General features: G+C 42.2%; 1 protein-coding gene across 1 annotated transcript in view; it reads right to left on the bottom strand.

Moving 5' to 3' along the window:
- Positions 1–16,269, bottom strand: part of Slc9a9 (solute carrier family 9 member A9) — a 551,770-nt gene that overhangs the window by 83,822 nt on the left and 451,679 nt on the right. Inside the window, exon 14 of the mRNA XM_048452510.3 lies at positions 8,051–8,130. Within this exon, the coding sequence (XP_048308467.3) occupies positions 8,051–8,130 (80 nt within the window). The remainder of the gene's footprint in view (positions 1–8,050; positions 8,131–16,269) is intronic.

Here is a 16,269-nt window from a genome sequence, read left to right as displayed (position 1 = left end):
CCTTGGGAAAGTCCTTAATAGACTGCTTTGCTGTCATAATTTAAAATAATTTGGGAACCTATTTTTCACAAAAGGTGGACCTATGTTTTGATTTTGTGGCTGTGTAAATCTCAATTTTCATCTTGTTTGCTTAAAGAGGAGGTGAAATAAGAAAGCATTCTCATCTAATAGAGATATTATTAAAATATGTTTATGAGAAAAAGAGAATAAACATTTCAGGGGTCTTAAAGCTCACGTAGAACTAACTCTAGGACCATTGTGGAAAACTCAGTTGCCATCTTTGGAGTCTGATTTTCATAATGACAGTGGAAGGCTATGGTGTCTAGACAGGAATTCAGAGGGCCAGATCTGTAGTTACAGTCAATTTCTTGGAAAGCTGTCTCCAACTATGGATTTAGGTCTTAAAAAACATAGCACTCTTGAAGTGATTTCAATATTTGATTCTGGGATGCTAGTGAGTTGGGTTGCTTTCAGTAGGAGGCTTCTAATAATTGGTCAGCTTTCTCAGGATGCAGACAGAACAAAGAGCAGCATCCATCCATCCTATTACGTGGAGAAGAAGCCAGAGAAGGTCCACATTAGACTTGAACATGACGGTCTCTGTTACCCTGTTAAAAGTCCTGTGTGTTGTTTCCACCAAGATGTCATTAGAACCCAGGGCCCAGGAAACTGGCTTTTTCTTGCAGTTAATTTTAATTTCTATTGTTTGGGGACTAAAACCAAGGGCTAGATGTAAGCTATTTCAACAGTGGCACCTATGAAGGAAAAGGGTGACCGAAAGCCAACTGGAATGCCCAAGGAACTAGCCCAGGGATGGGGGGGCAGTGGAAAACTGCTGCTCCCCGTGGGAGCATGTCTTCTGGCCAGCTTCCTGGAGAAAGCAGATACAATGCTGTAGGCTTTCTTCTGTGAAGAAGCCATTAGGGAGGTAGTCAGACACAGCCTTCAGGAAGCAGATTAATTTTTGCTTGTCTCAAATATGAACAAATAACAGTGCTTCCCTGAAGCCACTTTGGGATCATCTGATTATATTTTTTAAGTGAGAGCTACCAATGGCTGTATGTCTGTAATGTATATATATCTGTAATCTGAGCGCCTCTAAACACATCCCCCACCCCCAAGGCTCTTTCTCATTAGGGATTTCAAAAGGATCTGGGGCCAACATTCACTTTAACAAGGCAAACAGCAGACCTTCAAGGTAGGTGGGCACCTACCTTGTTTGCCACTGAAACCTACCATCTAATGGAGCTGTTCTCAACCTTCCTGATGCTGCGACTCTTGAATACAGATCCTCGTGTTGTGATAACTCCCAACCAGAAAAAATATTTTCATTGCTACTTTTTTCATTTTTTTCATAGCTGAAATTTTGCTACTATTATGAATCATAATGCAAATATCTGTATTTTCCAATGGCCTTAGGAGACCCCTGTGAAAGGGTCATTCAACTCCCAAGGGGATCGTGACTGACAGGTTGAGAACCGATTGCCTAATGTGTCACCTGGCACATAGTGGACACTCATTAAAGTGTTACCTGCAGATTTCGCCAACTTCCCTGCTTGCTAATGAAAATAAAATGTGCCTCATGCCCAGACTGGTGAAACTTCTAATGAACTACTAAGAAATGATAACATTGCAATACTATGATGACATTTAGGACAATACTAGACACAAGCGCAGCATACAAATGCCTAGGACAGGAGCACCAAGTAGATGGAACACACAAACCAAGAGCCTCAGGTCCTCTGATGGGCACCTTGAATAGATTATGCTGCTGGCTTCAGGTCCAGCAGCAACACTGGATACCTCAGACGAGCCTTTCCCGCCTTGGGGCTCAGTGGCTTGTTTATGAAGTAGAAGTCCCTGCTCTTCTGGAACACTGTGTAAGGCAGACTCAGCCATTCATTCACAAAGCCTATATCACTACTCCAGTAAATGACTTATGGCTGCTTCCAGCAGTCAGCACAGGGGAGATCAGCACTGTGGGGAATCATCATTTGGAACTGAAGTTTCTGCTCTTAATGTTCACACCTAGGATCCAATGGACGAGTGACCATGTGGGATAGAAAGCATTCTGTCAAGTTTTAGGAGAAGTAATCTTTCTTCCATTATCACTCCCTTTTACTTTTTCTCTGTTAAGATCAAACTATTGTTTCATTTAAGCTCCCTGAATATGTGGTCCCAAAGACTGTTGGAGAACAACCCAGATGCTCAGCGTTTGTGTCTCGTAGAGTGTAGTCCTAACTACTCATGCCCTAGGGTTCAGGAAGGCTGGTACCCTGCCCAACGGGAACAGACAAGAGCCACAGCCCTCACACGTCTTCAGTGGGCCCTTGGTCTGGGAGCTCTGGGAGCTCTCTACCCATGTGGCTTTCTGGAATTCTACTGTTGAGTCAATTTGCCAACTCACTGTTATCTCTGAGAATTCTTCGCACCACGTAAAATGCTGGCAAGCACACACTAAGTTCTTATGTTAGTTGATATTGGCACAGAGGAAGTGCTCAAGATGATTTGATGCTGCCCTTTTTATTTTGGAAAAGGTCATTTTTTTATCTTGTGTCATTTGCTTTGGTAGGACTACTATATACACATGCTTAAGGAGCGCGGTGATAAATGATGGAAGGAGAGACTCTACGCAGCCGACAAGCCTGCAGGACCATCAGTCAAGGAGAAGGCAGGCAAGATTCCCGCACCAGCTCTAACACCCGAGTCTAGGCCAATCACTCTATCCAATGTCTTAAAATATGAATAAGAATGCACCAATTGTAGCTTCGAACCTGCTCATTATGTGAGATTCTTAGTGAGGTTGGTAGGTGGTTCTAAACTTTTGGGTTTAATATTAATAGAACAAACACTGGGATAAAATATATTCAGTCACCATGCAGAGTGTGCAGGGTTTTTTAGCCAGGACCAGGCTAGACACAGAAGTTCAGCCGCAGAGTAGAACACATGTCTGCATGTAATATCTGGGTCATTTGAGTTAATCCTTTAAGAAGTTAGACTTTTGAAAAGTCCTCTCTTGTGTGCAGTAGATAATAATCTTTTTTTTAAAACCAGAATCCTAGCCATGAAATTTTGGGCTCCTGTGTTATTAATTAAGTCACTAGTAAATTAGGCTTGTAAAATTCTGGTGGTTACACCAGAAAATTAATGGGTGGGGGAAAATGTATTTCTTTCTCCCTGTGTAGGGTAGGGACTAAAGAAGGGAGAACCGACTTGAGGGCAGCTAAGGTAAGTGGGACCCATGTCAGGTGTGTGGCTGTCTACATCCAGAGAGTGAGCTATATAGGCTAGGGGGCCCTGGGTGAGTGTCTGCATGGGGCAGCCTAGATGAAACCTACTGTCATCCGACTGACCTTGCCCTGCTTATAGGCTCACTTAGTAACCTCCAGATAATTAATATGCATTTCTTGCTACGCCAATATCTGAAGTGAATGTGCCTTGGAGAGAAAACCTTGCTTTCCGGCTTGTGTGATTCATTCGTTCATTCATCATTAATTCATTCAACCAGCAAATATTTATTGAGTATCCCCTCCTTGCCAGACATTATTCTGTGTCCTAAGGACAAGCACAGAACAAGAACAGACCCAAATCTCCATTTACAGAGAGAATATATCCTGGTCAGAGGAGGCAATTAAAAGAAAGTACATAATATACTAAAAAGTATGACTGTAGCGAAGTTATATAGCAGAGAAGAACTGAGTGAAAGCCCTACAGGAACTTGCTGATTCCAACATAGCGCCAGGAGGGTCTTGCAGGCAAGAGGAATGAGAGAGGGGGAGGGGAGAGGCATTGCAATCAGAGGGGAGAGCCAGCAAGAAGCTGTCCCTGACACACACAGGGCACTCGGGGCCAGAGTTGACTTTCATCTTCTGGATTGGGAAGGCTAGTCCACCCCAAGGGGACATGTTGATACAGACGTTTGATGTCTGGTTTACATTTTTGCCTCCTTTGGCCTTAGTTAGATTAAATCTATTGCCTTAGAAGACTGAAGTACTTTTTAAAGTCCCTTGCATATTCAACTTTATGCCCCAGAAAAGTTGAAGATATGATTTGTTTTTATGGTGCTACGGATCAAACGCAGGGCGTCACACATTCTGAGTGCTCTACTGTTGTGGTATAGCCCAGCCCAAACTTCAAGGATATGACTCAGAAACTTAGCAGCTCCTCCGTGGTGGTATTCTCTTTGTGACCGACTCTGACCCCTAACCCTGATCTCACCAGAATATTGTCAACAGACATTTGAGAGGTGAGTGGCGCACTACATAGTGAGGAATCAGGCTCGTCCTTGTCTGAAGGGCAGCTCCAAGCACATATTGAGATAGGGGTTTGGCTTTATAAGTAGAATCCCTCACAGTAAAATTCATTTGAATATCTCTGTGGCCTTTGGAGGGATCTGGGCTTGAACAGAATTGAATTTTACCAGCTGGGGAATAGGAAGCTACTTAGGTAAGTGATCTGGGAGTTTGGCTTTCTGTCACAAGAGTGGTGGTAAGAATCCAAACCAAAAGAGAGATTCTAAGATTCATGCAGTCAGTACCTGGTAATACCCAATAGCATTTCTTCCCCACCATCCCCTTATGTCTCAATTTCTTCTTTCTGTTGCATGGTTCAGAATGCTGCCCACTCTGAATTGTGATGAAACTGTCATTAATCATCAATTTTGGCACTATAGGCTTCTGACAACATGGTTAAGCAGGGGAGCCCAGGTTGCTGCACTGAGGCCACCCTTGACCCCAATGGTCTCTTTGTGTGTGTTCTCTAGCTCTCCCAATCTCCTGCAGAGCTTAGAACAGAAGTGTGGGGAAAGCCCTCTGTACTGTGCTTGGCCACTGTTCATCTTTAGTAAATCTTCATTTGTGTAATTCCCCCAGTCCCTGTAGTCTCGAGGAAATTTTTCTTAAGAATGTATGTATGAATTACATGTCATGTAAAAATAAAACAACAAAAAAGTGAGCCCCAGTGGTTTGCTTTATTGCTAATAATGCTGAAATAATAAACCACCCTTGAGTCTGAACATTGGGTATCCACTGCATAGGAATGGGGGTTATCATGACACGATTTCTGAGAGACTCCCTCAGTCGTCAGTTAAAGCCTCCTTTTGATGTTACTCTCAAAAGCATTTGCAGATATGGTTAAATGTACAACCAGTCGATACGGAGCAAATAAATTACCCAGTGGGCTTCCTGCAATTAGTTGCATAGCCTTGAAAGCAGAACGGAGGTGGCTTTGCAGGATTCTTCCTCAAGACTGCAGCATTAGCAGCTACCTGGCTTTCAGGCTGAGAATGTGCCCTTCAAACTGTACGCTTGTTAGCTTCCACGACTACACAAACCAGTTCTTTGAAATGGGTCTCTACATGCATATATGCGTAAATCAACCATTTCCAGCAACTGTTTTTGTTTCTCTGGAGAACGCTGTCTATTCAGGTGTGTCTGAAGATTTCTCTCTCTCTCTCTCTCTCTCTCTCTCTCTCTCTCTCTCTCTCTCTTTATTTATTTTTGCCCAAAATTCCCCTTTTACAGTGCTAGGGCTCAAACCCAAGGCCTTTCATCATCGGCAAGAGTCCTATCACGGAACTACCTTCTCCATTCTGTCAGGAATTCTTCATAGAAGGCTGAGGCAAGATGGTGGCAATTTCAAGGCCTGTCTGGGCTCTTCATTGAGTTCAAGACCAGTATGGGCAACTTAGCAAGATGCTATCTTAAAATAGAAAATTAAAGTGGGGGAGTGTATATAGCTCATGTCTAGCATATGCAAGGCCCTCGGTTTAAACTCTCAGTTCTACAAAAACAAGCAACGATTCTTTATGCTGCTGTAAGCGTAGGATGGGATTTTACGGAAATGAAGTCCCAATAGTTCCATACTGTACAGGTCATTTCTTCAGCAGCCTAAAATTTCTTCTGGTCAAGGTTAGGTAACCTGACTCCAGTGGGGGACTGTCCCTACTTTGGCAATGACTGGCATGGCCTAACCTATTAGGGTGACAGGGACATCAACAGGGTTACAAGTGGGCAACAGAGTGAATGTAAAACGCCACATTTATAATTTGCCTGAAAATATAGTTAAATGATGAGGTCACAGCGTTAAAACTGGTTGGCACACTCCTCTCCAGGTAAACTTCAGACCTTAACTAGGACACAAAACCCCTGTTGTCTCTGAGAAAGGGTATTGACGCAAAGATGGCTGCCCTGCAGTTGCTGGAATGCATGCACAGGAGGACACATGGCCGCGCAGAGAGATATTACACAAAGGATAAATCTGCTTTCATTTCTACTAGGCTGTCCTTAATCGTATGGAAATAAACCTTTGGTGGGAAGTGAGATTAAAAACTGTGACATCATCTAAATTTAGAGCCGCTGCTCCAAGCTAAAAATTTGAGTGGGCTCCAAATTTCATCTTCTTGTCTCCTAGCTAATTTTTCTACTTCATCCTTTTTCTTTGTTGGAGAGCTTCCCTCAAAGCACGTTCAGAATTTGGAGGAAGAATATGAAAACCTCTTACTGGGTTTCTGATGTTCTGTTTCCTTGCTGTGTATTTCATCAGGTGTTTTCTTCAGTCGATTCCTACACCTTCCTATAAATTTGGTTATCAGAGACTGAAATCCATGGCAGCTGTTTCTAAAAGAAAAGACCAGAAGGAATATAAACCTGCAGGAACTCGCCAAGAACAAACTCCCCTAGAGACCAGGAAGGCTCCAGGTAGCTAATGAGACCAGAGCAAGAGGCCACTAATGACCAAGCTGCATTGCTCTTTGCAGGGTGGCAACCTGCACTGCCTACACAAATGCAGGGCTGAAAGTGAGGAATCTGGCCACAGGCAACCCAGATGAGTTGAAGCAGAGCTAAGCTCCAAGCCCCGCCCTCCACAGCACCACGTGATGTGGTGATGTGGAGCGCTACAGGGACGGATGTTCCCTAATTTACACACGAACATGCTCTTGCTTACCTCTGTGCATCTTCAGTTGGCTTCTCTTCACTTCCTTCCTAATCTTACTTTCTAATTTCTAGCCCTTCTCTGATCTGTGTTCCTTTCATCCCTGATGTGAATTTATCATATTTCTTGCCTCCTCGCCCCTTCCCGTTATAGCTTCTCCTCCTTGGCCTGTTTGCGGAGTTCTATCAAGTTTGCAAAAAGATCCTTTCTCTCCTCTTAACCTCCCCTCTCCCGTCGACATGTTGTGGTTTTAATTGTTGCTTTGGGTTTTAATCCCAGAGACTGGCTTTTTCTCAGTGAATGGAGAGGGATTTTGTCACTATAGAAAACTAGCAAGGACCCAACACATTCAGCTCACTGCGCAATTGTCAGTTTCCTCCCGCGTGGAGCTCTTGACTAGATTAGCCATGGACGACTTGCTTCTACAGAGCCAAGCACTTCAGCCTGGCGTTTCAGTCCTCGAACTCACATAACAGGACATGTCTGAACTGCTGCATTCACACTGATGGCTAGAATTTATTTTTTTTTTAATTCTTTTCAGAGTAAAATGCTTACCTAAGTGTTCCTGAGGGGAAAACAAAGAGCAACACTGTTTTATCCTATGAGGAACCAGACTTCTGGTCCTCAGCCCATTCATTTCTCCACTTACCCCATCATTTTACACAGGACACAAGGGTATATATACAGTGGCACCTGGGAAGTGGGTTTAGCTCAGGCCTGTCCATGCCTATCAGACAAACCAAAGCCTGCAAAGGCCATTGAGACTGTCCAGTGAAGCAGGTCTCTGGCCAGCCCAACTGGAAGTAAGACCTTTATATAGAACAACAAAATAGATAAACTCTTCAGGACCACACGATTTTGTTATCCGACATTAGAAAATACCCGATCGCCACAGAAACATCATGTACATTTTACACAGGGATTTCACTTTGCTTTTCAACGCTTCACAATGGTCTACGTGGTTTTAGATTTTGAAATCATTCCTTGGTGTAAGCTTGCCCGTGGATTCACTTTACCTTTGTGTGTGCCTCAGGAAGTAGAGTCCTATTCCTCCGTGATGAGGGTGCAGAGGAATCTGCCCCCAGAGGACCTGCCAGGTTGTCATTAGAAAGGATACTTGTGATCAAATCCATACCACATCCTAAAGAGCTGCGCACTCTCCGTCTTTGTCAGGTTTTTACCCAACGAATTCGCTTCCTGGAGAGAGACCACAGACAACAGTACATCTTAAATACATGTCATACCATGTCCAATTTAACTACATGACACATTGAAAAAAGAAGTCTAGGCATGTTCATCTTAATGGTGAAGGAGTTTTCAAATTAGCTCAGAGATCTTACTATGTGGATGAGACTTTTTTTTTTTTACATGATTCAGCATTCTCTTTCTTAATCATCTTAATCATCTCACCTTTATTAGCTAGCTAAGAGATATTACTTTTGGACACCAGTGGAAGTCTGCTTGTCTCACATTGCTGTTGTAGAAATCTTGTAGTCCACTTAAATCAAATCTGGGTGGTATTTATTTATGGATTATCAAGAAATTACTAGAGAAATAACAACCTAATGTTGGTTACACTGGTTTTCATTCATTGTCTTTTTGATAGATCTCTGTTAAAGGCTGTGACTGGGTTTTGCCTTTCTGCTAAGATTAGGAACAGTTCAAAGAGATGCTCCTGATGGGAAGCCAATAAGAACTGTAGGGACAAAAGAGAAAGAATGTATTCAACGGCATTGCATGAGGGCAGAGTATCAGAGGCGGAGAAACAGAAAAGCAACTGGGAAGGTTTGTGCCAAAGATGCTTGTACTGTGGTAAGATGAATCTTTGGGAGCATCTTGAGTGTTCCATTTTGCATATTAAGGAAAGCGAATTTCAATCAATTTCGATTGTGATGGCTGCTTACACTAGGCTTAGTACCGATTTTCTGCTTTGTCTGGGCCCAGAATTTCCACTTCAAACTAAACTGTGACTTGGCTGATCAGCAAGAAAGTGAGCATTGTTCTGATGTACAATGATGCACGGAAGACCATGGAAACCCATGAGCTATGCTGAAGTCGGCCTCCTCAAGCCCAGCCTGATTTGATTTCATTGTACGTTAACTTGTTTCTTGCTCTTCCCAGCCACCTCCATTATTGATAATGATGAAAAGCTATGCTTTGCTCTGTGAAATGTCTACCAGCGAATGCCACAGCTCCAAGAAATGGGAATACAAGAAAGGCAAGTGTGTCCCACTGTTATGTACCATTTGCCCTTTGTCGAAAATGGGGCAGCAGAAAATGGTTTCACACTGAAACTAAACCCAAACTCACCATCCTTCTGTCTTAAGATCTCTAACATCTCAAAAATTGAAAGCTTCCCACATGATACTCCCTGGAATACCACTGTTCCTGTGATAGTGATGGAGATTCCATGGCAAACAGTGAGAACAGATGGGCTAGACAGTCCCTTAAAGGTTCCCTAACACCCTAATAGTCCAACGTTATGCTGCGCTTTTTTAGTTTTTGGTTTTGAGATAGCACCTCACTATGTTGTAGTGCTGGCTGTCCTGGGACTTGCTGTATCGATCAGACTTAACCCGAACTCATGGAGTCCACCTGCCTCTGTCTCCCGAGTGCTGGGGTTAAAGACCTTCTAACCTTTTATAATGACCTTTGAAAAAAAATCTTCAAGAGGATAACTTTTTCACACCCTCATTTTCCATTCCCAATCCTTTCATGAGAGCCTGTTGTCTCTCACAGGCATTATGAGGTTTCTGTTCTATGCCTTGGTATCAAGAGTTAGAATTTCTTCCTGTCTCTCTGTAAAGGAAATGTAGTCATCTGGCTCAGTTTCCCCATGTTTCCTTGTCTTTCTGTAGCTATGTTTACCCAACAACAGCATCAGAGCAATGGTGTCAACGAAGCAACCTGGGCAGGCAAGCTGTTTATGAGCCTCCATTGCCCACAGCATGGCAGGGCTCAGCTGCCAGAGCAAAACTTCCCACAATGGTCTGGACTAGTTAAAAAAAAAAAAGTCCTGCACAGAATGCGGAGGCTTTCCTTCTTAGTTCTCCTTTTCTTTTTCCTTAGGAACAAGGACTTCCGGAGTTGTACTCATCCACAGGCATGGGTGATTGCAGTAGTTGGTAACATCTACTAATCACAGAATAGCCACTGAGTAGACTTGACAAAAGCGAGTGCTGGGACCCCTCCCCCGTTTTTAGAAAGAAAGGGTGGGTGCTGAGCTTGGATCGCATGTGGAGGCTCAGCTGCCAGCCTTCGACAGCCCAACTGAGTGGCTTTGAAATAATGACAGCTCCTCGCTATTGAATGCTCGTTAACTTCCAGGCAGCACGCTAGTCACATTATTCAGTCATTAATTTTTCCAATCATTATTTTTCAATTTTCACCACAATCCATCTAGGTTGGTTGAGTTCTAACTATTTTGTGCTCAAGGACCTAGAGACATCTGGAGAAGGGAAGATGTGAGTCCAAAGTCACACAGTTAGCAAGAAATGCAGCAATTTGAGCCTAGGACTGAATTGCTAGACTCCAAAGACGGTGTTTCCTCCAAGGGTCTCCTATTTAACTGCGGAGAGCACAGTCATTCTCTATGGGGCAGCATAATTTCATAGTTTTCTTTCCCTTCCCCTCTTATTTTCTTTTTTCCTCAGATTCTTTCATAGGTTTACCTCAAACTTGACATTCTCCTGCCTCAATCTAATGAATGCTAAGAGTTATAACTCACATTCAGTGTGAGTTATAGTTTCTTAATTGTAAAATTAATTGAGAAAATCAGACTGTTTGGTCTCTAAGAAACTAAAACCATTTGGAATGACTGTATTTGTACCACTGAGCACCCTAAAATCAGTGCCTGCTTCCTGAACACATGACAGGCAATGTCAGACAACATCCTAAATGATTTCTACACACTGTAGATTCTGATAACAAGTCACGAGAGTGTGTTTTCTCATTACCTCTGTTTTAAAGACTAGGAACCCAAGGTGAGTTCTTTAAGTTCCCTAGAAGCAGGCATTCTTCATCCAGCTAGAGTTCTGGGGTATAAACAGGAAGCCAATGGGGGCAAAAGGGGTCTCTGAGCAGGAAGACAAGGTCATACTCTGGGATGCTCCTGGAGAGAGGGAACAACTACAAACAACTTAGACTCCTGGGCATATTTCTCTACATTTTTTAGGTTCTTAGAGCTTCTCCTCCCTGTCTCTTCTCTTTCTCCCTGCTTTTCATTTTGCTTCCTAGAGATACAAAAGTGGAACTTAGAAGCTCTCCTGAGAGGATTTAATTCTGAAAAAACATCTACAGTTTTTTTTTTTTGGTCAACTGAAGAGTGCCATATGTAATTTAAAAACAACCTTTACTTTAACTGAGTGACTGGAGATGGAGATGCTATTCATCTCACTTTGTAAAAAAGTAAATGGAGAGCTGGGCGGTGGTGGCACACGCCTTTAATCCCAGCACTCGGGAGGCAGAGGTAGACGGATCTCTGTGAGTTCGAGGCCAACCTGGTCTACAAGAGCTAGTTCCAGGACAGGCTCCAAAGCTACAGAGAAACCCTGTCTCGAAAAACAAAACAAAAAACAAACAAACGAAGTAAATGGAGGCATTCTAACTGTACCAAAACAGGGGTGGAATGTGTTTTCCCAGGTGGGAAAATTTCACTGATGACCAAGAATTGACTGTTACGCTGCTCCTACTTAAAGATTTCAATATGTATCTTAAACATCTGTTGGCCCAGATCTGGATTCATTCATTTATTTCTCTGGAGTTATTGATGACTTAATAACTTGGTTATGAAAGGCCATTAATAAATGAGCAGAAATAAATGAGTTAGTCCAGTGTGTGTTACACTTGAGCAGTGGGGGCTAAAGATAAAGGTGCCAAGGGAGGGCCAGCCTTGGCAGTCATGGTGGAGAGGGGAAGGCATCTGATAAGGCAGCACAGAAAGTAGGCCCTTAGGACGGTCCTGCTGTGCAGAGGACAGGAGGGCATCAGTCTATCTACACTGTTCTGAAATGAGTTAGACACATGCTTCAAGGACGACGGATGGAAGCAGTCATCAGAAGGAGGGTGGACTACAGCTCCACGGTGGTTTTCTTTATCACTAACAACAGTTATTCTCTCTTAAGTTTCTTTATTCCAGAGAAGGGATATGCATTCTAGAAAAAGCAAAGGATACAACATATCCTCACCTTTTCTACCCCCAGATGGATTTTTAAATGTTTCCAAGACCAAGGTTTGGACTTTCTTCCATTGAATAACAATGATACACTCACCGACCCAGAGCCTCAGGTTTCCCCAGCTCTGCATGGGAACTGGAAATTCAAGAGTGTTGAATTCTACCTTTTATTTGCCTTGCTACGTCTAAGAAGCAGGATGATGGATGTATATGGGATTTCTGGCTCCTTTATTATCTTCTGTTTCTGGGAACATTTAAAAATGGCCAGGCAATCTGATCTTTTCCCCACCCCCACCTCTTTGAGCAAGGGACCAGAGACGAGACTGGGAAATGACCTGACCGGGCGCAGCAGGAAGTGGACCGTTTTCTTTCTACTGAGCCCTCATGTGTGGCTCCACCCTGAGAGAAAAAAATATGATGGGCTTCTTTTCTTTGGGTTTATTTGGACTGGTGAAGAAAAAGCCAAAGACTCTAACCAGAAACTTATAAAAGGCCAGACACAGAAGTAAGGAAGGACTGCGTGCTAAACGGGCTTCTAAGGATAGTACTAAGCAAATGTGAAGGCTTTTCCCAAATACTGTGCAAATGAGGCTTTCCCTGACGGGACCGGAGCTCTGCAGCAGGCATCCACATGGATGTTGTTTGTTTCAGATGGGTATGTGAAAGAGTGTTTTCTTTTCTCTTCCTCAATGTTTCATATGCAATACTAACGACAGAAGAAGTTAAGTGAAATGATTAGTAAATGGATTCTGAAATTATTTCAACAATGATATAAGGCCTTTTCTGGGTTCCCAAGCTGATATTTGGTGGTCCATAAAAATGGAATTGTTTTTTGGTATTTTGCCGTATCACCTCTGACCAGAATGGAGAATCTTATGTGGTGATCTCAAATTTATGCCTTGATTTACTAATTACTAAGAAGAGAACCACATTTGTGCTCTAAAGGTAAAGATTCCAGGATTCTGAGGGGGAAATCATATCATAACTGAAGGGCAAATGGAAAAATTTTTGAAGTTACTTTTTGAAAGGTCAGCCATCAATTCTTAGTCCTCACATAGAAACACTTTATGCAAATATTCTCACCTTCTGCCTTCCCAAACAAATTCTTAAATGTTCCAAAAAAGAAGATCAGTAAATGCATGAGTAAGAAAAAAAACATGGGGACAGATAACGATCAAGAGATGGGCAAAACTCTAATAAGCTGGTATCTCAACAGACTCACAGGTAGCCTGTACTACCTGGGTTAGTTGCCAAGGAACGAACCTGGTTCATATGACTTGGGCTGGTAACACATGCATCTTCATACAGGGAAGATAAATTGTTTGGCTCAGGGAAATGCAATACTGGTTTTTAAATAGTTGCCTACAAATTCTTTTATTCTACTTTCTGTAAGAGAATGGAGCCTAATTCCCCTCAACACTGTGTGCAGCATGTACTTAAAAACACATATCTAGTGACTAAAATGTATACAAGTGATGTGATGCTATGCCACGCTCAAGATTCGCTCATAAAAAGACACCAGGTCTCCCTCATTGCTTTCTTTCTTAGACTGCCTGCTCTGAGAAGCTGGCTTCCAAGTGATGACCCTGTAGCAGGCCTAAGGAGTGTTCCATGTGTTACCAGGGCCTTCTACAGCTAGGAAGAACTCCGGGGCTTCTGTCTACATAGATGTGGATTCTCTGGATCTAGAAAAGTCTTCCAAACACAATCACTCCAGCTGATGCCTTGTCTGGAACCCCATAGGAGACCCTGAGTGGAAACACTCAGTCAAGTTGTTTTCAAACTGTTGACCCATAAAAGCTTCGAACTAATAAGTATGTGTTGTTCTAAGCCATTATGTAGCAGTAGACAGTGAATATTAACTAGCTCACACTCTATTGTGGATTATAGATACAAAAGATACTCATACAAATTGAAAAATGTAATAAATGATGATGCCTGCATTTGCATAGTTCTCTGAGAAGTATTTTTACCAAATAACTTATTTGTAAGGTAGAAAATTTATCTCCCCTCTTAACAGTCTATCAAAAACTAATCATGGGTCCAAAGTGACCATATTACAAACTGAGGACTGAGGACAAAGACAGGACAAAAACAAAAGACAAATACATGGATGAACTTAAAGATGGGAGGGTGTCCACACCATGTCATTATTCTTGTTCCACAGTCCTCTTACCTGAAATCTGACTTACAACATGGTTTAGTTGGCATGGTAACCCTTTGATATACCTGTATTCACATTCACTCAGACACCACAATGGACAACGCATCTTACAAAATAAGATCCCGACTTAAGCTACCCTCAAATATGCTAACGAGCCCCCTCCCCGAAACACAACCACCAAGATAAAGCTCAGAGTTGCACATTTTGACTCAGGGTTCCATTATACAATATCCCGCATCCATCTGAAAGCAAAGTGAAAGAAAGCAATGTTCCTTTTCCTATGCGACGACTTCAAAATCACTTTCAGAATATGCAGTGGTGTGCCATGTGGGGCGCCTGGTATCACAGGCATAACAGGACTCAATGATCGGGTAATAGGCAGCAGAGAACAACAGCATCAGCTGTAGATAAAATAGCAACAAAAATGAAACACCCGAACTGGCAATCGATAGAAGCAGACCTTGAAGTAACTCGGGCATTAGAATTAATAGGGAAAGGCTTTAAAACAGCTATAAAGAACATGCTGGAGAATTTAAACTCACTGAGATAATAAGAACAAAATGAAAACCTCTGAAGAAAAAATGTGAGCTACAAAAAGAAAGAGGAAAAGAAAAAAAGAAAAAAGAAAGAGATAAAAGGGAGATTCCAGAACAAAGGTACATAATTTCTAGAAAGAAAAATCGACCATATTGGCTTAAGGGCTGACTGGATGCTGCCAATGGTAGTAAGCTTGAAAGAGATAAAGCACCACATGTACACTGTGGTGAAATAAGATTTGAATAACAGCAAGGTGCCTAAGTGACATAAGAAAAACATATGAAGTGGCTTAACAATTCTATGTAATGCAAGAAGGGAACAGGGAACACAAAACCCAGAATGTTTCAAAAGACAACAGTTGAATTTCATAAATTCGATGAAGAGTATCAACATGGGAATCCAAGAAACTCAGTGGATCTGAATTAGGATAAATGGAAAGAACAACAAACCAGAGTCAAGCTTCTAAAACCGAAGATAAGAAATAAGATTAAACTCATCAAATTATGTTCGGCAAAAAGAAAATAAACTCTCCTAATGTTTCATGAAAAAAATAAAGGCTTGAAGGCAAGAGAATACAATTTTCAAAGTATTAAAAGAAATTGAATTCTATATTCAAAGAACTTTCTGAAGTATATGAGGCAGTATTGGCCAAACTACGGAGGAGAAACAGGCACACCTCTAGCCGGGGCAAGCTGCATCAGCAACTGGTAAAATGAGTGGATTAAAGCAGAATCAGTCTGACGTAGCTGGCATTCTGTGTGCATGTGTGTGGTGCATATGTGTGAGTATGAGAACATGTGCATGTGGTGTGCATGCATGTGTTTATGAAGGGCAGAAGTTGATGACTTTTTACTGTCTGCTTTATTTTCTGAGACAGGCTCTCTCACTGAACCTGGAGTTCATCGATTCATCTAGGCTGGCTGGCTGATGACAGTCTGTTACTGCTTCCCCACATTGGGGTTATAAACATATATCCCTGTGCCTGGCTTTTCATGTGGGTGCTGGGGACCTGAAACCAAACACATGTTTTCTCAGCAAGAACCTTACCACCTGAGACATCACCCTACCCAGCCTTTCATTTTGAGAGAGACTCTCATCTATGTAGCCAAGGATGACTTTGAATTTCTAATCCTTCTGCCACCACCCATTAGGTGTTAGAATACACACATGTACCACTAATTCCAAACATGTGTAGCACCATAGGTTGAATCCATGCCTTTAAGCATGCACTTCAACAACTGACCTACATCCTCTTCCCTCAATCATTGACACTTTTGTATCTTTTTCATACAGAATGTTTATCAAGATGGACCAATCATAATTATAAAATAAAGCCAACCACGTTCAAAAGACTCAAAATTTTTTTATTATAAAATTGAAACTCTTTACTGTAGACCAAATGGCAGATGAGTTATGTTAGAGATACCAGTTTCTCAACTCTCTGTGTCACTATCTTTCCAAT

This window comes from Myodes glareolus, chromosome 4 (assembly GCF_982192425.1).
Source record: "Myodes glareolus chromosome 4, mMyoGla1.1, whole genome shotgun sequence".
NCBI classification, from domain to species: domain Eukaryota; kingdom Metazoa; phylum Chordata; class Mammalia; order Rodentia; family Cricetidae; genus Myodes; species Myodes glareolus.
The sequence above is the reverse complement of the archived record's forward strand: the minus strand, read 5'-3'. Positions and strand labels throughout refer to the sequence as shown.